The sequence below is a fragment of the Salminus brasiliensis genome, chromosome 25, assembly GCF_030463535.1.
Source record: "Salminus brasiliensis chromosome 25, fSalBra1.hap2, whole genome shotgun sequence".
NCBI classification, from domain to species: domain Eukaryota; kingdom Metazoa; phylum Chordata; class Actinopteri; order Characiformes; family Bryconidae; genus Salminus; species Salminus brasiliensis.
Window position 1 is genome coordinate 25,659,232 of NC_132902.1, and position 22,007 is coordinate 25,681,238.

Sequence of the window (22,007 nt, forward strand, 5' to 3'; positions counted from 1 at the left end):
TATAATCTGGCTAAGAAGCACTCCTATTCAACGCTTCTTACTCTGGGCTCTGCTTTTCAGCCCACTAAGAACCCTGTAATGTGAAATACTCCTCCAAGCAGTCAGCTGGGCGCTCAGCTGGGCACTCAGCCGGGCGCTGGATGATGAGACAGAGGCTGTGCTACTCACTGCTCCAAGTTGAGCTTGTTGAAGATCTCCACAGTGCTCTCCAGAACCTTGTCCACATAGTCCACACGGTCAGGGTAGCACTTCATTGCCAGGTTAATGAGGGACACCTGCAACGAGACTACGTCCTCTGAGGGCATGTCCTGACGAGACTGTTGGAGCAAAGCAGAACATAATGTGCGTTAAAAGCCAAGTCGATACGGATGACGTATGATCTTTACGTGTGACCATGACCCTTATACAGCTACTATGCCATGTTTACAGGATCTCGAGAACTGATCTAAGTACAGTAATAAGTACAGAATCTTCTATTTCTGCACATTTCACACATTTAAATGGTTTAAAACAATCAGTTTTAATATACACAAAAGTATTGGGACACCTACACATTCCACCTAGAGGAGCTTTTATGACGTCCCATTCTAAACCCATAGGCTGTATTAATATGAAGCTGGTCCCCCTTTGCTTTAAGCAGGTCTGCAGACTTTTCTGCACTCTGCTCTGAGCTCAGCACTCGGCCCTGACCCCGCTCTGTAGCTTTACGTGGTCTGACAGACACTCGGTGGCTGAGCTGCTCTCTGTGAGCTGTTCCTCCTAAACTCTTCCACTGTTCAATAATAACACCACTCACAGCTGATGGAGGAAGATCTAGGAGGGAAGGTCTAAATTTCACCAGCTGACTTGTTGTTGTTGGTGCAGCGGTGTCTCCTATTACATATAGAACCACGCTGGAGTTCAGTGAGCTCTTTAGAACCTCCCGTTCTTTCACTAACGCTGATTTTATACACCGGGGCAATGGGACTAAATGAAACACACAAATTCCAATAAACAACAGGTGTGTCCCAATACTTCTGTCCAAGATAGACAACATGAGTAAACCACACAATGCAGCTTAGCTACTAAATCAACCAGTTATCCCAATTCAATTGACATCTGGATTCAGTTTGTACTAAATACACCCAGGCATGATAACAGCCAGACCTGCTGAATCGAATCTGCATCACTTAGATTCAGGTCTTAGAAAGCAGATGATGACGCCCTGTTCTGAAGAGCTTAAAACACAGATACGAAACACAGTCATTAAAATCTCCCAGTCTGAAAAGGGTTACAAGGCCATTGCTATGGGTCTGGGACTCCAGTGAACCACAGCGAGAGCCATTTAAATGGTTTAAACCAATCGGTTTTAATATGCACGGAATGGACAAAAGTATTGGGACACCTACACATTCAAGCTTTTATGACGTCCCATTCTAAACCCATAGGCGTTATTAATATGAAGCTGGTCCCCCTTTCATCTAAGCTCTACCAGCAGCAGCAGGTCTGGAGCTCTGTAGTTACTGAGAGAGAGCAGAGAGAGAACTTGAAACAGTAGAGAAACCTTCCCAGGAGTACGGTCTCTAAGACCGAGGTTCCTGAAAGAGGACTGCGAGTGCAATCCGTTCAGCAAGTGGGAGTCTAATCTTTCAGCGGACTGGACTCTGGGATCTGGGATCAGTTTTTTCTCCCACGTTGTGCGTGTCGCACTGCTCCTACTCCCTGAGAAGAGTCTGAAAAGCACAGGCTTTAAACACACCTGAATAACCGTAGCAACTTGCTGTGAGAAAATGTCAAATAGCTTGATTTCAGCAGGGATTCCCGGCCCATCTTCTCTGTGGGCAAACAAGGCCAACCTAGAGAAAGATCACACACAGAAATAGTGAAGCAAATAACATTACAACTGCTCAATTCATCTATATATATATATATATATATATATATATATATATATATATATATATATATATATATACAGTCATGCCCGAAAGTATTCATACCCCTGGCAAAGTTTGACTTAAATTCACTTTTATTTAACCAGAAGTTATATTTTTGCCTTGAAACGACACAGGCATCTCCCAGGAGATAACACGATGATGTACAAGAGGCATCATTGTGGGAAAAAATATTTCTCAGCTTTTATACACATTTGAACAAAAAGTGGCATGTCCAAAATTATTCATACCCTTTGAAAACTGTCACAGTATATGGGAAAATCCAAAGTTCTATACCATTCCAAATAGTCCAAGCTGTTTTAAAGCATCCTAATTACCCTGATTCATTGGGAACAGCTGTTTTAATCAACTCAACAGGAGAAAAACAGCAGCTCTCTGCAGTTGGTTTGTGGACAGTCATGGCTAAGACAAAGGAGCTCACTAAGGACCTGCGGCTGTGCATTGTGGCCGCTCACAAGTCAGGAAAGGGCTATAAAGCCATATTAAAATGTTTTTAAGTTCCAGTGGCTACAGTGCAAAGTATTATTAAAAAATACAAGAAGTTCCGCACTGTGGAAAATCTCAGAAGATGTGGTCGGAAGCCAAAAGTGACACCTGTGCTGGCCAGGAGAATAGTGAGAGAGGTGAAGAAAAATCCAAGGATCACCACCAAGGCCATCCTGGTGAATCTGGACTCTGCTGGTGGCGACATCTCAAGGCAGACAGTTCAACGGACACTGCACACTGCTGGGTTCCACGGACGAAGGCCAAGGAGGACACCACTTCTCCAGAAAAGGCACACAAAAGCCCGCTTGACCTTTGCAAATGCTCATCTGGACAAAGAAGAAGACTTCTGGTGTTCTGTTTTATGGTCAGATGAAACAAAAATTGAATTGTTTGGCCACAATGATGTGTGCACCATTTGGCGTAAAAAAGGAGAAGCCTTCAACCCTAAGAACACCATCCCCACTGTCAAACATGGTGGTGGGAACCTAATGTTTTGGGGGTGTTTTTCAGCCAATGGACCAGGGAACTTGATCGCAGTAAATGGCACCATGAAAAAAGAGCAATACATCAAGATTCTCAACAACAACATCAGGCAGTCTGCAGAGAAACTTGGCCTTGGGAACCGGTGGACATTTCAGCACGACAACGACCCAAAACACACAGCCAAAGTGGTGAAGAAATGGTTAGCAGACAAAAACATTAATGTTTTGCAGTGGCCCAGCCAGAGTCCTGACTTGAATCCAATTGAGAATCTGTGGAGGGAGCTAAAGATCAGGGTGATGGCAAGGAGACCCTCGAACCTCAAAGAGTTGGAGCTCATCACTAAAGATGAATGGGCAAAAATACCAGTGGAGACATGCAAAAAGCTGGTCAGCAATTACAGGAAGCGTTTGATTGCTGTAATAGCCAATAAAGGCTTTTCTATTAATTATTGAGAAGGGTATGAATCATTTTGGACATGCCACTTTTTGTTCAAATGTGTATAAAAGCTGAGAAATACTTTTTCCCACAATGATGCCTCTTGTACATCATCGTGTTATCTCCTGGGAGATGCCTGTGTCATTTCCAGGCAAAAATATAATTTCTGGTTAAATAAAAGTAAATTTAAGTCAAACTTTGACAGGGGTATGAATACTTTCGGGCATGACTGTATATATATATATATATATATATATATATATATATATATATATATATATATATATATATATATATACACACATTTTTTTTTATATTGATAAATAAATTAGTGCGGTTGCAGTTAATGTGCAGATAACGAATAAATTATTAAAGCGACCCTAAAATGTCAAACTGTATTTCATTTGGTATCGTTCAATAATAATCAAGTGTTTAACACATGACACTGACAAACCGTGAACCTCAAACACTGCTGTTCCTTCTTTAGAAGATAATCCAGATCAGAAAAACAGGCCAATTCCAAATCCCCCACAAGTTACATAACCCCACCCACCAGAGGAGGCGCTAGTCAAAGCTGGTGACACGCTAAAACACAACGCCGACTTCGGGAGAATAGCTCATCTCTTCCAGACTGTCCTAGTTAAGGAAATACGGGTTGCTACGGGAACCAGGCCGGCTTTTCCTGTACCAGTGGTGGCGGAAGGGGAGCTCAAACCCGGCACGTGGCAAAGTAAGGGCCGTGGAGGTGAATGGGTATGTGCAGGAGGCTAAAAGCTAACGCTAGCTCAATCTGGACTATCTCAGCTACCACTAAGCTGAGCCACGGAAAAGCCAGGCAAAGCTAAAAGCTAACTGGCTACATTTACATTTACAGCATTTAGCTGATGCTCTTATCCAGAGCGACTCACAGGGTTACTTGTATTACAGAGGAGGGCCGGTGCAGTGATAGGAGTCTTGCCCAAGGACTCGTATTGGTGTAGCACAGCACAGTCACCCAGACTGGGAATCGAACCCTGGTCTCCCACAGGTTGTAAAAGCTCATAGCAGCTAGTGGTTTCATCTGTTGGGCCACACCAACCACCAACTACCTCCAATCTCTAATATGGAGATTTATACAAGCTATATTATTATACTAGCTATAATAGGAAGATTCTGCGAGTCATTATTGGTGCCGTATATCAGCCAATCAGAGCTGATCTGTGTGTGAAGGAGCGGTATCGCAGGTCCTTCCTTCCTGCTGCCGTCAGACTACACAACCAACACTGCTCCCAGCGGACCACATACACACACACTTAACTACACACACATGTTCATGTTCAGGGAATACTATGTGCAATATCCCACCCCCATGTGCAGTTAAGAGTCTTTTGCTGTAAATAATATTGTTTATTGCTTTTTTAATTCTTATTTATATTGTGTGTATATAGTGTAAATTATTATTTATCCAAATTTTTGTAACTGAGTGTCCTGCTATCCCTTTCTGCTGTTACACTGTGAATTTCCCCACTGCGGGACTAATAAAGGACTATCTTATCTTATCTTGATCTAACTTTTATTTTGTTGTTTTTTTGCCCAAAAAAATACTATGTGCAATACCCTCCCCCACATATGTGCAATTAAGAGTCATTTGCAATAACCTGTAAATAATATTGCTATTGCTTTTTTTAATTCTTATTTATATTGTGTATATAGTGTAAATTATTTACCTACATTTTTTGTAACTGAGTGTCTTGCTATCCCTTTCTGCTGTGACATTGAGAATTTCCCCACTGTGGGACTAATAAAGGACTATCTTATCCTAAAAACCCTTCTTATGTTTCATAACAGGGTGGTAAATCAACTCTAATTCAAAATATATTTATTAAAAGCCACTGCGCTTCAGAAAAAGCCATTTTTACAAAAATATTATAATAATATATTATTCACCGGTCAATGAGGGCAATAATGATGTTCTTCACGTTGACATTCTGGTGCAGCTCAGCACAGGCGCGGAGGAACGGGTTCAGGGTCTGAAGGTGGAACTCGTCCGGGAAGACCTACAGAGAGAAGGAGTACAGCTGCATTGTGGTAAAAGCACCCCGGTGCACACAGACACTCATTCCCATCCATTTCCTACAGGCACTTAAGAGAAACACAAAAGCCCCTTTTCCATTTTCCATTTACGCATCTGGATCTGGAAAGACTGGCATGACCGCACAAGTGCAGGCAAGTGTCTGCAGCAATTACAGAGAAGAAGGGAATTAAACCTCCCAGAGAAAGGAGACAGAGGAGCAGTGTGCAGCGTTTTGCGGTAATGTAGTGTGCTGGTGTTCGGTACCTGGATGATGCACTCCATGAGGTACTCCTGCGCCAAAGAATCTCTGCAGTTCACCACCTGCTCCAAAACTCCAGGCAGCACAATCTGAGGAGAAGCAGTGTGTGTTTATAATCACCCTTTTTTCTACAGCAAGAAATCACTGTAATCACTCCAGCTGTATCTGCAATAAAGGGGAATTTCACAGAACTTTCAAAATGTTCAGGATCAGGCCAGAACGCTGCTGCTGCTACTGCACTATGGAGGTTTGGTGGTGGAGCTGCAGGAGGAGAACCTCTCTCCAGAACTGCTGCTGTGTAATGCTGCAGAACCCATAGAGTCATATTAGTGTAAAATCCTGTAGTATTACTCTACCACCTCAGCCCTCATGCTGCTCTACCTTCTGATCAAGCTTGTGCAGCTCTCAGACTGTCCAGAAATGCATGTGCACAGCTGTCCATGAGGGGGCGCTCATAGTGAGATTTACTTTATTTACTGCAGTGGAGTAAAAGTGCATTACACTCCCCACCTGTAGGTGTGTGTGTGGCAATTATTAATAGTGCTTCAGTTGTGCTGGGAGGGGTTCTGGTTGTGCTGGGAGGGGTCTTGGTTGTGCTGGGAGGAGTTCTCGTTGTATTGGGAGGAGTCTTGGTTGTGCTGGGAAGGGTTCTGGTTGTGCTGGGAGGGGTTCTGGTTATACTGTGAGGGGTTCTGGTTGTAATGGGAGGGGTTCTGGTTGTAATGGGAGGGGTTCTGGTTGTAATGGGAGGGGTTCTGGTTGTAATGGGAGGGGTTCTGGTTGTAATGGGAGGGGGTTTATGTTGTGCTGGGAGGGGTTCTGGTTGTGCTGGGAGGGGTTCTGGTTGAGCTGGGAGGGGTTCTGGTTGAGCTGGGAGGGGTTCTGGTTGAGCTGGGAGGGGGTTTATGTTGCACTGGGAGAGGCTTTGGTTGTGCTGGGAGGGGTTCTGGTTGTGCTGGGAGGGGTTCTGGTTGTGCTGGGAGGGGTTCTGGTTGTGCTGGGAGGGGGTTTATGTTGCACTGGGAGAGGCTTTGGTTGTGCTGGGAGGGGTTCTGGTTGTGCTGGGAGGGGTCTTGGTTGTGCTGGGAGGAGTTCTCGTTGTATTGGGAGGAGTTCTCGTTGTATTGGGAGGAGTCTTGGTTGTGCTGGGAAGGGTTCTGGTTGTGCTGGGAGGGGTTCTGGTTGTGCTGGGAGGGGTTCTGGTTGTAATGGGAGGGGTTCTGGTTGTAATGGGAGGGGTTCTGGTTGTAATGGGAGGGGTTCTGGTTGTAATGGGAGGGGTTCTGGTTGTGCTGGGAGGGGGTTTATGTTGTGCTGGGAGGGGGTTTATGTTGTGCTGGGAGGGGTTCTGGTTGAGCTGGGAGGGGTTCTGGTTGAGCTGGGAGGGGTTCTGGTTGAGCTGGGAGGGGGTTTATGTTGCACTGGGAGAGGCTTTGGTTGTGCTGGGAGGGGTTCTGGTTGTGCTGGGAGGGGTTCTGGTTGTGCTGGAAGGGGGTTTATGTTGCACTGGGAGAGGTTCTGGTTGTGCTGGGAGGGGTTCTGGTTGTGCTGGGAGGGGTTCTGGTTGTGCTGGGAGGGGTTCTGGTTGTGCTGGGAGGGGGTTTATGTTGTACTGGGAGAGGCTTTGGTTGTACTAGGAGGAGTTTAGGTTGTACTGGGAGGGGTTCTGGTTGTGCTAGGAGGGGTTCTGGTTGTGCTAGGAGGGGTTCTGGTTGTGCTAGGAGGGGTCTTGGTTGTGCTAGGAGGGGTCTTGGTTGTGCTAGGAGGGGTTCTGGTTGTGCTGGGAGGGGTTCTGGTTATACTAGAAGGGGTTTATGTTGTAATGGGAGGGGTTCTGGTTGTACTGGGAGGGGTTCTGGTTGTATTATGAGGGGTTCTGGTTGTGCTGGGAGTCTGGAGTGAATAAATTTTGGGTTAACACACACAGTAGCTTACTGCCCTGTTTGCAGTTTGTCAGCTAGGCCTGGAAGACGAGTGATGTGCGCCACGTAACATGATGGCTGATAAAGAGGATAATCATAACTTAGTACCAAAGAGGCCTAATTTAATTTAATTTAATTTAATTTAATTTAATTTAATTTTCATTTCATTCTAATTTACTCTGATCAGCTTTCTAAACAATAGTTTAAAATAACGTGCATTTATTACGCTGAATTCCTTCACTTTCAAACCAATGGATTTCACAGCATTAAGAAACCATTAGGCAGCATTTTCCATTCAGCTTGAGCGTCCTGATGGTTCTGATGAGTCAAATTATCAAATTATAACAGTTCATGGTTTCTCAAAGGCATTTATGGCTGAATTCCCGAACCCATCAGCTAGAACAATGGGACACATCTCACTCTGTAATCTGTAAAGCATACAGAGGCGGCCTACTTAGTCTTAACAATGGGCTTCAGGACTTTAGGGAGGTCTATTATTTCCACAGTGTGTTACCAGTTTAAATCTGAAGATAGAGACAAAGAACTGCTGCTGCTCGAAGAAAAAAAAGGGGGCCAGCAGCAATAGAGAGAGAGAGATTCTGAACCCAGCACTGGAGGCTGCTTCTAGATTCTGCTCTACTTTACCATCATCAATATTCCATATACTTCTGAAAACTTCTGTAGGTTCACTGGTGGCTTCGGATAGTAAATAAAATCGCTATATCTATGTTGTAGTCATGGCGACTGACGAATGGTTGCATTCACCGGCACACCGAACCCAGACTCTTCCCCACTGAGTTATGCAGAAACTCTAATTGGTGCATTTCCCCCTGGAAAGGGCTGATAGTCATTCATCTTTGCAGAGAGTCGACCCCGCCCCCCTAATATTGATACTCCAAGTACCCTCACCTTCATCTCCTTCCTACCCCTCCTTAAACCCCTCTTCATCATCCTTTCCCCTCCCACAGTTTCCAATATATATAAGGTCCTCCCGAAATACCCCTAACCAGACTGGATTAGATTAGACTGGATTGGATCAGACTAGGCTGGGTCGGACTGGCCTGGAATGGACTGGACTTGGTCAGACTGGACTAGACTAGACTGTCCGTGATCAACTGAGCTGTGCCCGTGTATGATTTTCTGTCATGTGAATAAACTCCAATGCTAAAGATTCAGTCTCCTGACTCTGAATCTTATCAGTCTCCTGTACGCCAGATTTCTAACAACTGACTGTATGGATGGATTAAATGTACAACATTAGGTACTACTAGTCTCTAATTACTGACAAACATTAGCTGTTTGCAAACTTTCCACAAAAAAAGCCCCAAAGTTCAGCGCAATCATTAAACGTATACGAGAAATAAAGCCTCTCAGGTGGAGAACAGCTGCCCAGACCACAGTTCATCTGCGCCTGTGGAATAATGATCCACTAACCAGCGCTGACCTGCAGTCATGCCCGAGGGCTTGCTCAGCATCCAAACAGGCGGGATCCCGCCGACGGTGCCACATTTGTCTATTTATTTACCGCCGATTACTGAACAGATCAAGGAAAGGTCTCTCTGAAAAGTGTGGAAAAGGTCAGAAACCCCCGCAAGCCAGCAGAACGGAGTCTGAAGTCGGCTGAATTCGAGCGAATCGCTGTTCTGCCACCTTAGCGGTAGGCTTTAGTGCAGGTAATTACCATGTGGAATTAATGCACCCTCTTCCAAAACGCTCCATTAAGACAGATGAAAGGCCGCAGAGGGCTCTTCTGTAGGGTTCCTCTCCTTCAAGAGTCCTCTGACGTACAGTGGAAGAACAATGCAAAGAGCTGCGCTGAAGAGGCCTCCAGCCCCTCTCACGGGAGCAGATACCGTCTTCCACTAAGATCATGCCCTCCGCCGATTAACCGCACAAACAGCTCTGCTGTTCTCAGAACAAGGAGGATTCGCCACCTCCTGTCCAGGAATTCTGCACCAGTGGTGGTTTTCCGGCACGGGTGCAAACTGGCATCACTGGCTGGATTCAACAACAGTTCTGTAGGAAACAACCTACCCTTAAATGACCCAATACCCAAGGTTGAAATTTCTAGAGAATCTGAATCCTGCTAAATAATCTCTGTATCCATTAATAAAATAATAATTATTTATGCAGTGCTATGTAAGTCATCAACAGCCATCTGTGAAAATATCCCCGAAAGCTGTTTATTTGGACCAAAAATGTGTAAAAACAAATAAACAATTAATTGTGACTGACGTGAGCGAGAGGGTCTTAGCCCAACCATCCTCAGTGCTCTCCTGGAGGAAAAGCCAGTATCTTCAGCTCCCATCCAACAGCTAGTTTATCTACTCAGCCCTTCATTAGTAAATCAGCTGAGCTGCTGGTGGAGCTGAACACAATGCTATATAGAGTTATTTACAGGTAGACACTCTCACTGACTATGTTTATTTGGGTTTATTCTAATGTTATATAGAGTTAATTACAGGTAGACACTCTTACAGACCACTGACTTTATGTTTATTTAGATTTATTCTAATGTTATATAGAGTTAATTACAGGTAGACACTCTCACTGACCACTGACTTTATGTTTATTTGGGTTTATTTTAATGTTATATAGAGTTAATTACAGATATACACTCTCACTGACCACTGACTTTATGTTTATTTGGGTTTATTCTAATGTTATATAGAGTTAATTACAGGTAGATTCTCAATGCTGAGATATGCTGACTATTTTCGTAGTTGCATAAACCGTTCACAGTACTGGGTAACCAGTAACGCAGTAACAGTGTAAATGTAATATGTCGTGTCTAAAGCGAAACCTACCTGTTTGTATTTCTCTACGTTGACGCCCTCCAGCTGGCTGAGGCGAACAAGGTTCGTCCCCACAAGGATGCGCAGCTCCTGCCTCTCCTTCTCCCTCTTCTCCCGGTCCCTGCTGTGACCCTGGTGCTGCATCCGCACCCACAGCTTATTCATCTCAGCAAAGTTCAGCAGGACGAAGTCAATCGAGTCATTGATGTCCCCGGTCATCTCCTCCCTGCAAAAGCAGCCAGGCGTTTTTTTCATAGGGTGATCACCCACAATGCCACTTTAAAGGGTTTTCCAGGTGTGCTGGGTCCAGCACAAACAGTGTTCCACAATTCCAGGATTATGATATATAATGCATATCAATAATGCATATCAAATCCTCTTACATATAAAACTCAGATGATGTGCAGGCTCCCTGGTGGATTTGAGTGAAATACTACACAGAGGCATAGCAGTACAAGGACACGTGTGAAATATAATATACTCTATTTATGCCTCCATTTATGACTTTTTACCTAATATGTACCTAATATATATTTATTTATATATGTTTTTATAATATATTTATTAGTGTTTTTATTATTATGATATATATCTTATTATTAAGATTCCTTTTAAGTATAATATACTGTCTCTCCATCCTTTTTCACACTTCGTTATTTACTTCAATTAACATTATCTATCAGTTGTTCTTTAAACAGCAGCTTCAGAATCATGCTGATGCTCCACTGACTGGAACAGGGGGAGAACAGCGTCTCCGTCATTCCCACTCCGGGCCGGAGCGCTGCTGCTGCTACTGCACTATGGAGGTTTGGTGGTGGAGCTGCAGGAGGAGAACCTCTCTCCAGAACTGCTGTGTAACACTGCAGAACCCATAGAGTCATATTAGTGTAAAACCCTGTAGTGTTACTCTACCACCTCAGCCCTCATGCTGCTCCACCTTCAGATCAAGCTCCTGCAGCTCTCAGCTTGTCCAGAAATGCATGTGTACAGCTGTCCATGAGGGGGCACTTAAAGCAGCGGAGTAAAAATTATTTACACACTCCAAACTGTAGGGGGAGCCCAGGAGCAAACACCACCACCTCTTACCTAACGCTGCTTTAATAGGTGTTCATGTGCAACTGTATGTCCTGTATGACCATAACACCATAATTTCCCTTTGAATCAATACAGTTCTATAATATTTATTTATTATGTAATAAATATCAATAGAATAAAAAAATCTCTCTATTCATGTATTAAAAGTGCAGCTGCTCTTACTCGGACTGCTCTCCATCATCAGGCAGGATGTTGCGGGTGCACTGCAGCAAGTAGTTCCTGAGGAACAACCCACGGAGTGGATGCTGCACACCGCGGCACATCTCCACCAGGTCCTTCAAAATGTCCTTCCGTGACTGAGGGAAGGAGCGCACGTACACTACTCCAACGGTTATCAAAAGGTACCTGAGAGAGGATGGGGAGGACGGGAGAGAAGACGGAGAGAACATTAATATGGGAACATGACTCATCAAATGGCAGGAAGGCAGGTGGACGTCGGCCGCGGGCAAATAAATGCAAACAAAGTCTAGTGATAGCCAGGCTTTTAGTCCGAGCTGGAGAGATGAGGTTTTGATGAGCCAGCTTCTAAACACTGCTTTACTTCTCCATTTAAAACAATCTATTAGTTCCACCAATCCATCCGAGCTATTAGTGCTGGCTTATTAAAGACAAGTGGACCAGAAAAACATGCAAACATGCAAACACACACACACACACAGTTTATTAACCCTGTCGCATTTTCTATATTTCTGCATAAATTCTGATTTGAAATGTGATCTGATCTTCACCTAATGCCTAAATCATCAATTTTTTGATTTATTTATTTATTTTATTACATTTTTTATATTATTTATTCAGCAAAATTCTGTACTCCACTAACCTCAGTGGTCAGATGTCGGAGCTGGGATTGGCGTCCAGCAATTGACCATGCTCCAGTTCCGATAATTGTACACAATATCAAAACATGTCCGCTGTGACGATCCTTTACTGGTGTTTTATGGCAAATATGTCCCAGGTTAGCATTTCTAGCATTGTTAGCATTGTATGCTAATTGATAACAACTTATTATACGGTATTTCGCGCATCCAATCACCAAGGAAACACGTCCACAGATGAGTTGGACAGTATTGTGTGTATGACGCATGATTTAATAAAACACAGATAGATACAGGCCCCTCGCACCCTGTGCTAGGCTATTGCACATCCAGCCAACAGTCTATTTTCACGCCTATTTCCTCCTGCGTCGTTTAAACAGCAGCGCTGCTTGTGCGGTGGTCTCAAAATGAGGGGTGTTCTGGTCAGTTTCTGGAGCATTGCTGTGTATCTTGGCGACGGAAAACACAGGAGGAGCTCCACTGACTGACAACAGCCTAGACAGACGTTCAGTTGCTATTTTGGCAGTGAATTGTCAACACAGGCGTGAGCAGCCCGACGCTCGTACCCCCCACCCCACAAAATTAGCTGGATTGGGTATCGGACAATTAGTCTCATTCAAAAGATCAATCCATCCATGGAACCCAATTTTCGAGCAGTCTGTATTCTAGGCTTCATAACCCAGGATCAGAGTGACCTACAGACATCATAGCAAACAGCAAGACTCCCCCTATCTAATCAGCATGACCCTCGACCGGTCATCATCTCTCAGCGAGTAATCCAGCTCGTCTTCTATATAAAGGAGAACAGAGAAGGGAGGGGCTGCTCGCTTCTCTTTAGTCTCACAGACTTTAAGCTTCAGAATAAAAGTCCTGAGCCCAGACAGCACTGAGCCGAGGTCCAGCACAGTTATTATATTTTAGTGACCAATAAACAGAAACTGGGTTCATTAATACCTGTGTTCATTTGTTATAGTTTGTTTTACGAAGTTAGTGAAGTATTGATTATGTCAATCCTGATGCCTTAAGTCTCGCCCAGATGGTATATGACTTATTAATTCAACAGTGGTATCGGATTGGTATCGGGAATCGACCCATATGCAAAGTTCATGTGTCGGTATCTGTATCGGAACAGAGAAAGATGAATCGGTGCATCACGACTGAAAAGAGTTACAAAACCATTTCTACAGAGTTTGGCCTCCATCAATCCACTGTGAGGCAGATAAACTATGACTGGAGGAAATTCAGCAGCACTGTTAATCTCCCAAAGAGTGGTCACCTATAAAAACTCTCTCCAAGGCCACAGTCAGAATTATTCCAGAAAGCCACAAAGAAACCTGGTTCCTTTATTTCGACGTTGTCAATGTCCACGAGACCATCATCAGGCAAGCACTGTGTAAGAACGCTGTGCACGGCAGGACTGCAGGGGGGGGGAAGTCACTCCTCTCTGAAAAGAGCACTGCTGCCTAGGGATGCACCGATCCGGTCTTTTCAGTTCCAATACCGATACATAATCTTTGCATATCGGTCAATACCCGATACCAATCTGATCCCATTGCTGAATTAATAAACCGTATAACCTCACCATGTGGGAGAGACTTACGGCATCAGGACTGACTTAAACATTACTTTATATAATATAACAAACAGATATAAATGTACTAAATTGCCATTTGTCATTTATTTATTTGCACATTTAGTTCAGTCTCATACCAACAAATTAGTGAAAGGAAAGTGAAAGGATCGGTTCCATGGATCGACCTAATTATCTGATACTGATACTGCTAATTTTGTTAATATCAGGACCGATATCGGATCCCAATATGAGATCGGTGCATCCCGACTGCTGCCTATCTAAAGTTTGCTCAAGACCACATGGATCAGCCAGAAGCTGGACGACTGTTCAGTTCTAAGATATTGCATTCCAACATAAGAAACTCTTCCACAGGGGTATCATGGTTTGGGACGACTTTGCTACTTTGGGTCCAGAACGGCTTGCCGTTATTAATGGATCTATGAATTCTGGACTGCAAATTCTACTGGAGAATATCAGGGAATTTGTCTGTGAACTGAAGCTTTCCCACAGGTGGGTCAGGCAGCAGGACGATGACCGTAAGCAGAGAAATTGTTAAAGAGCAAGAGAAATTCAGCATTTAGTAATGGCCAAGTCAAAGTCCAGACCTTGACCTATTAGAAAGGTTGAGAAGCAGTTTGTGCGAGGAAGCCCTCCATCATCTATTCCATTTCATTTATTCCATTTTACTATTATAGTAACTTAGTTTGGACCTTAATCCCCAGCCTCATGCCCACATTTGCATTTTTAGATTTTTGTATTTGCTGTCTTTGTGCTTATTGTCTCTGCACCCTGTCCCGTGTTCTGTCTAATGACCTTGCACTATTGTATGTCTGACCCATTCTGAACCGGAGACCTAGCCTAACAGTGTTTTGTTGTACTGTACAAGCCTGTATTGAATCATTTTGTATGTTAAACCTATTATTTTTAATAATTTGATCTAGATAAAAAGATCTAGATAAAGATCTGATCACATTTCAGGTCAAATTTCTGCAAACATACAGGGTTCACAACCTTTTTAGCACACTTCATATTTACAAACACAAATGTACTATTTACTATCAAGGGTTAGTAATAAATTTCAATAAACCCAGTGAGAAAAACACAGTTAGAATAAGAATCTGTGTATCTGAGAGGTGTAATAAGAAAACTTGGACAGGTGGAGGGTGGGGCAAGCAGTAGCTCATTATCATTTAAAGGAACAGGCACTCAAATATGTGCATTAGTGTGCTTTTCGGATGATTTCATATAATTTCATCATAATGTGTTACAAAACTGTCTGCACTGACCCCTTGAAGACCACATCAGATCCCCCACGAATACCAAAATTACACCCCTGTGTATAACTGCAATCTGGACATGCTCTTCCTGCAGCATCTACCCAAAGCCCTGGAAACTGAGGCCTTTCAACATTTGTTTAGTTGGGTTCTCTGTATCTAATTTTGGGGATTAGATCAAAATCAGTTTCGGTCACATCCTAAGTACTGGCTACTGACTGGCCCAGAAATTCCGTATCGGTGCACCCCTACACTTTAGGCTGCATACCAAGAACGAGGGATGTTTGGGGTACTTACAGTCTGGGGATGATGTTACCAGCATACTGAACAAGTTCATACAGGTCAGCCACCTTGCGCCCTTTGGCAAACTCATCAGTCAGGTAAACCTCCAGGTAGTGCAGCTCATCTGAAATGGCCATGTCTATGAAGAGAGGGAAAAGTACTGATCAGAGCTTGTAATTACTCAGAGAAACACACCTCTAATGCAGGAATAAGCCTGTTGATAATCTTTGGAGGTGATTATGACAATATAGCAATAGACAAAAATCAATATTACTGGTTTATTAACAGAGGTCTGGTGGCCTATTAGAAATACCAGAGTCACACAGCTCTTAGGAGTCCAGCTGCAATGTATCATTTATCTGATCTGATTCTTCTTATTTAAGCTTATGCACTGGATGAAGATCAGACACGCTGTGTGAAGATTTAATGTGTCAACAGACCCATAGATGTTCAACAGCCTATGACTGAAGAGCAACTACCTCAAAAACTAGTAAATCAATCATCTCTGTTATGTTTTCACTTTGACATCATTTCAATCTGAAGTTGTTTTTAATATTGTATTGAATACTCTTGTGAAGGGGTGAAAGATATAGATAAATTATCATATAAATGATATTTTCATCATAAAGAATGATATTCTTAGGATCTGAGGTTTACATGTTACTTTTAATGTATTTAATTGAGTTATTTTTAACAATTACATAAAAATAATTGTTTTATAAATGCTGTGTGTATTTATAAATATCGCTGCTGTCCAAAAAAAAAATCAATTTTATTTATGGCATTATTAGTATATTAGTATTATTAGTATATAATATACCATTATTAGTTTTCTCCCTGGTTTGAACCTAGAGCTGGGCAATATGACGATATTTTATCGTATCGTGATGAATTTTGATATTGTGATAACAGTATATTTTTCTAATCATATGGAGGAGACTGTTAGTATTAATAAACACTGGTCAGCTGCAGGTTACATTACTAACAGTGTAATTAGACTGAAGGGTTAATTAGATGAAGAGCAGCAGATGTTGAGTATAAATCACTGTATTCAGTACAGGAGAGGATCTGAATAGTAGTTTAGAAGAATCTGTCGATACTGATGTTTTCAGTCTGTGATTAGTATCACATAAACAGTATATAGTATCGTCATAAATATTGTTTATCGCGAAAAAAGTCTTTAAATATCATGATTTAGTATTTTTACCATATCGCCCAGCATTATTAGAACCCTGTAGCTGCTTCTTTACACTGTGTCTATAATTCTGGACGAATGGACTAAAAGAAATGCTATAAATGACTTGGAATAAACTCTTATTTTACATTGACTTCCACTCAAAGTTAAGGACATTTGTGCCTTTTCCAGTAAAATCATGATCATGGTTTCTTTTTATTGGACAGGGCTGCACAATGTGCAAACGCACAATAGTCACATCGCAGGATGTGTAATGTCACATTAGGAAAATTAAATTAAATACATAATGCCTTTATTTTCCATTTTCTCTACCAGAAGTCTTAAATCTGCCCAATATCATTTACTTTACTCCACTCTTGAATATACAGAGTGCATTATTAATATGGTGACATGTTGGATCATTGTTTTCTAGAGAAGTCTGGAAAATTCCTGTGGTTATAATATTTTACTTTATTTCATCGCAGAACAACAAATATCGCAATGTCATTTTTTTTCAACTACATATGATGTGGGGTGGTCTCGTAATTTTTCCAGAGGTATTACACACACACACATACATATATATATATATATATATATATATATATATATATATATATATATATATATATATATGTGTGTGTGTGTGTTTCCATATATATATATATATATATATATATATATATATATATATATATATATATATATATATATATATGGAAAAATTAAGAGACCACCCTACATGACCACCCTACTTTTTATAGACAGTGTTTTTAGGGAAAATTTATATTTGCATTGTATTTCATTAACCATGGACAACATTTCCCCTAAATTCCATGTAAAAATATTTGCTATTTAGAGCATTTATTTATATGCAGAAATGACAACTGCTCCAAAACAGATGCTCAAATAATGCAAATAAATGATTATAATAATTATAATGCAAAGACATGGTACTAATATTTGAACTTTTAAAAAATTTTAAAAATCACTATGCTGAAATAACCTTGACGGCCAATCACAGCTCTCATGTCTCGGCCGGCTCTCCACTAGTCTTTCACATTGCTGTTGGGACTTTATGCCGTTCATAGTCTGCAAATCTTTGTATTTCCATTTTTGCTGTTGTCCTCTGTTTGACATCATATGAATCTGACAGTTGAATCGACCAATAAAATGCTCCAAAATAATAAGAAACCCAGACACATACATAGTTCATAGTAGCTCTTAGGAGAAAGCATGGAGGTCCTCAGCTCCCCCAACATATTCGAGGCATGTTTCAGAGCGTCCATCAGCTTGTTCTTGTCCTGAAATCACAGAGATTCCAGAGTTTCAAAGCAGTGAAAGTCATGCAGAGGACTGAGAAACGTTCATATAGTGATTGCTTATTAGGTATAATAGCCACACTGGAAAGGTTATTTTCCTAAAGTGATCCAGGAGCGATTACTCATCAGCCTACGTGATTAAAATTCTGATCACTCCCATAATATGAAGGTTACACAATAACAGCCAGGCATTCTTTTTACTTTCTATTACATGTGAATTCCTTTCCATTTCAAGGCAATTAAAGCTATTAAAGTATAGAATGAACTGACACTGTATTTCAACTCCTGTGAAAGCTTTCCGGCTGGCGGTCACTCAGCAGCAGTGGGACACAGTTCACTGTAATTCACTTTTCCTTTATTAGTATATGTGAGTGTCTCTAGCATACAGCTGCAGATAATTCAGGCTCAATCTTACAGAATTTTCACTTTTTGTATTTTATTATTTTGTATTTTTATTATTATTGCTATTTTATTTCTATTCTCACTACTCACAAGCTGTACCTTCATCTATAACAGTGACCGCATCATCAGTAATTACACAGTTATTAGACAAACCTGTGGGAAACTAAAGCAGGGCAGAGAAATTGTGGCTCTAGCTTCAAAATTAAAGGGCCCATATCGTCCTTTTCTATGCATGTTTTTGTGAGGTCACAGAAAACAATGCATTTACATGTATGGCAATTGTCTGACGCTCCTATCCAGAGTGTCCTACATTAGGATCGGGTTACACAGGTAGGAGAATGTAGAGTTAGGAGTCTTAGCCAGGGACTATTAATGCTGTAGAGTGGTGTGTCTCGCCCACCTGGGCAACTGAACCCCAGTCTGCCAAGGGGAAGGCAGTGGAGCATCCCACTACGCATTACCTACCACTCATACTAAAGTTATAAGGAATGCGGGACAACACACGGCATCCCGCTTATAAAAGGTCATTTATCTATAATGTATAATAATATTATAAATAATAATATCATTTCAGAAAAAGAAATGGGCAGATGCTTAACTTACCAGGCAGCGCTTCATCTGAAATGACTGTACTTTGACCGCCTGAATAGCCTCGTCCAACAGCTTCTCCTGCTCATCTTGGGGTGACTGCTGAGTGGTAGGCTAGCAAAGACATGACAAAGGTAAGATCAGTGGAGACGACCATGGAAGCACCTCCACTGTGTGTCTGAAGGTTGTAGACACCTGCTGAGGTATTAAACAGTAGTCTGTTCTGCTTTGCTGCAGTAACAGCCTTTACACAGTATGTTGAAACATTGCTGTAAGAAGGATTTGACTGCATTCAGTGAGCTCAGATGCTGATGCTAGAGGATTCGTCCGTCCATGCCAAAAGCACTGGATACAGAGAGCACAGCTCCACTGCTCCACATCTGAATGCTGATGCTTTATACCCCTCTAGCCCACTGTTGGGCACTCTTGGGAACTTTGTTGGCAATGCTTTTATTATTTTCTTATTGCTATTTTATTTTCTATTCTCACTTCTCCCGTGCTTTTTTGTGTGTGTTTACTAATTACACATGCTGTACCTTCATCTACCGCATCATCAGTAATTACACAGTTATTAGACAAACCTGTGGGAAACTAAAGCAGGGCAGAGAAATTGTGGCTCTAGCTTCAAAATGAAAGGGCCCATATTGTCCTTTTCTATGCATGTTTTTGTGAGGTCACAGAAAACAATGCATTTACATGTATGGCAATTGTCTGACGCTCCTATCCAGAGTGTCCTACATTGGGTGCCCACTGGGGAAGGCAGTGGAGCATCCCACTACGCATTACCTACCACTCATACTAAAGTTATAAGGAATGCGGGACAACACAAGGTATTCAACCTAAGGGACTGCAGTATGAAAAAATAAGGAAATTGGCCATTTAAGGAAATAGAATTCCATACATTATATATATATACAGAGATTATGCAAGCTGTGTGGGCAACGCAGCTGAATTCATAAATTCACAAAGTATCAAGGGGTGTCTGGATACTTTTGGACTAAAATACGCCTGTGGCAATCCAATTTAACAGCTTGCCCAAATCAAGGATATCACAAGGATGTCAAGCAATGTCCATTACTGCTGTACAATGTGTGTTTTCAGCATCGGCACTGCAATGTGTGCATGTGCAAGAGTCACATGCGATGTCTTTATATATATATATATATATATATATATATATATATATATATATATATATATATATATATATATATATACACACACACACACACACACACACAAAGTTCCCAGCATTGAGCTGCACAACTATGGAACTGTGTTCTCTGAAATGACGGTGGTGGTGCTCCATACAAAATACGTTTGGGATCGAGCTCATCCAACATCCTGACCTCACTAACAATCAAATCCTCACAGCAATGCTCCTTCAAAAATCTAGCAGAAAGTCTTCTTCTCTGGACAGAATAGACAGTTACTCCAACAGAAGCAGGATCAGCTCTTTTAATACCCTTGACTTCAGAAGAAAAAAAAAAAAAAAAAAAATATATATATATATATATATATATATATATATATATATATAAAAGAGCAGGTGTCCAAATACTTTTGCCCATATAGCACAGCCACAGTTTCATTTACGCAGCTTTAATCTTGGGTGCATGTAGTGTGTTACTAACACCATGCCATGCTGGATTATTGACGTCTGGTGAAAAATCCTGTATTTTTAAATAATTATATATCTAGGGTCTGCTTTGATGCGTATGCTTTATATGAAGGCCGAGCGGGTAGAGTGCCGGGATATCGATAACAGGGTTGTGGGTTCGATTCCCGGGCTCGGCAAGCTGCCACTGTTGGGCCCTTGAGCAAGGCCCTTTACCCTCTCTGCTCCCCGGGCGCTGGAGTTGGCTGCCCACCGCTCTGGGTGTGTGTGTGTGTGTGTGTGTGTACTCACTGCCCCTAGTTCACACGTGTGTGTGTGAGTGTGTGTGAGTGTGTGTTCACTACCAGATGGGTTAAATGCGGAGGACACATTTCGCTGTACACCTTTTTAACTAACCCATTAACCCACCCAATTAAAATGACTGGGCGAAAAGGGGGAGCAGTGCACAAACACCACCCCTCTCATTTCCTCCACACACAGCCAACCCAATTCCTGACCACAGCCCATAATAACACCCACAATAAACACTTGATTATCAGCCACAACATCTGATCAGAGGTTGTTTACATCCAGTCGAGCCCCAGATCTGAACAGCTCTCCCTGCATTTACACCAATGACAGCTGGCTACAGAGCCATCCTCAGGCTATCACACGACACCCTGGTCGATATGCTGGTCGTATTACAGGTGCTACAGTGCCAAAAGCATCACATTAGCAGCGCAGAGTACACGTGATTTACATAATTCAGCTAATTAGCTAACGTAATTAAACATGGCTTGAAAAAATAGGGCAGGGCAAATGCCTGTTAGCTTAGCTTAGCTTAGCTTAGCGCAACCTAGCTTCCTACAGGCCTCTGCAATGGTACTGAGAGCTAGGCTAGGCTAAGCTAAGCTAAGTTCCACGCAAAACAGTAAATACAGCGGTGTTTTCGAGTTAAATGTCGGCTTTGTCGACAAAGCCGATGCTGGGGAGGTAAAGGGTAGGTTTCGATCCACTCTACAGGGGGGATTTCTGTGAATTTGATTAGTTTTACTCACCATGATTATTAAATATCAGCAATCACCGGACGCCCCTAAAAACGCTCTCTGTCATGTGACTCTCAGACACGGCGGCGCTGATTGGCTGCACCGTCCTCTGTCAGAATACTCGAACGGACTTTACGCAAAAATTAATTTTTTAATTTATTTTTTATTTCGTTGTTTTACGAAGCTTATATAGTATCAAGGTAGAAAAATAATAATATTTAGGTACTTAAAAAAAAAAAAAAAACGAAATGACAGAGCCTCTCTATAATTTCTACATATATATCAAGATAGAAAAAATATATTTAAAGACATAAACGGTTATCTAAACTATTCGCACAATTTAATCAACGATTTCCTCAGTTTTACTAAAGTGCACTCGATTTAGTAAATAGAGGAAACAAATTATTAAGTAAATTAATTATTTATTAAATTGAGAGTACCGTTTATATCTCTAAATATTATTATTTAATAT

General features: G+C 41.8%; 1 protein-coding gene across 1 annotated transcript in view; it reads right to left on the minus strand.

Moving 5' to 3' along the window:
• vps35 (VPS35 retromer complex component) overlaps positions 1-21,629 on the minus strand; it is a 49,039-nt gene extending 27,410 nt beyond the window's left edge. The window contains exons 1-10 of the mRNA XM_072671424.1: positions 21,548-21,629; positions 18,908-19,006; positions 17,788-17,884; positions 15,422-15,545; positions 11,625-11,807; positions 10,380-10,593; positions 5,656-5,739; positions 5,265-5,374; positions 1,739-1,835; positions 169-317 (exon numbers count right to left, since the gene is read on the minus strand). Coding sequence (XP_072527525.1) covers positions 169-317; positions 1,739-1,835; positions 5,265-5,374; positions 5,656-5,739; positions 10,380-10,593; positions 11,625-11,807; positions 15,422-15,545; positions 17,788-17,884; positions 18,908-19,006; positions 21,548-21,550 — 1,160 coding nt within the window. The 5' untranslated portion in view covers positions 21,551-21,629. The remainder of the gene's footprint in view (positions 1-168; positions 318-1,738; positions 1,836-5,264; positions 5,375-5,655; positions 5,740-10,379; positions 10,594-11,624; positions 11,808-15,421; positions 15,546-17,787; positions 17,885-18,907; positions 19,007-21,547) is intronic.
• Between the last annotated feature and the right edge of the window lie 378 nt (positions 21,630-22,007).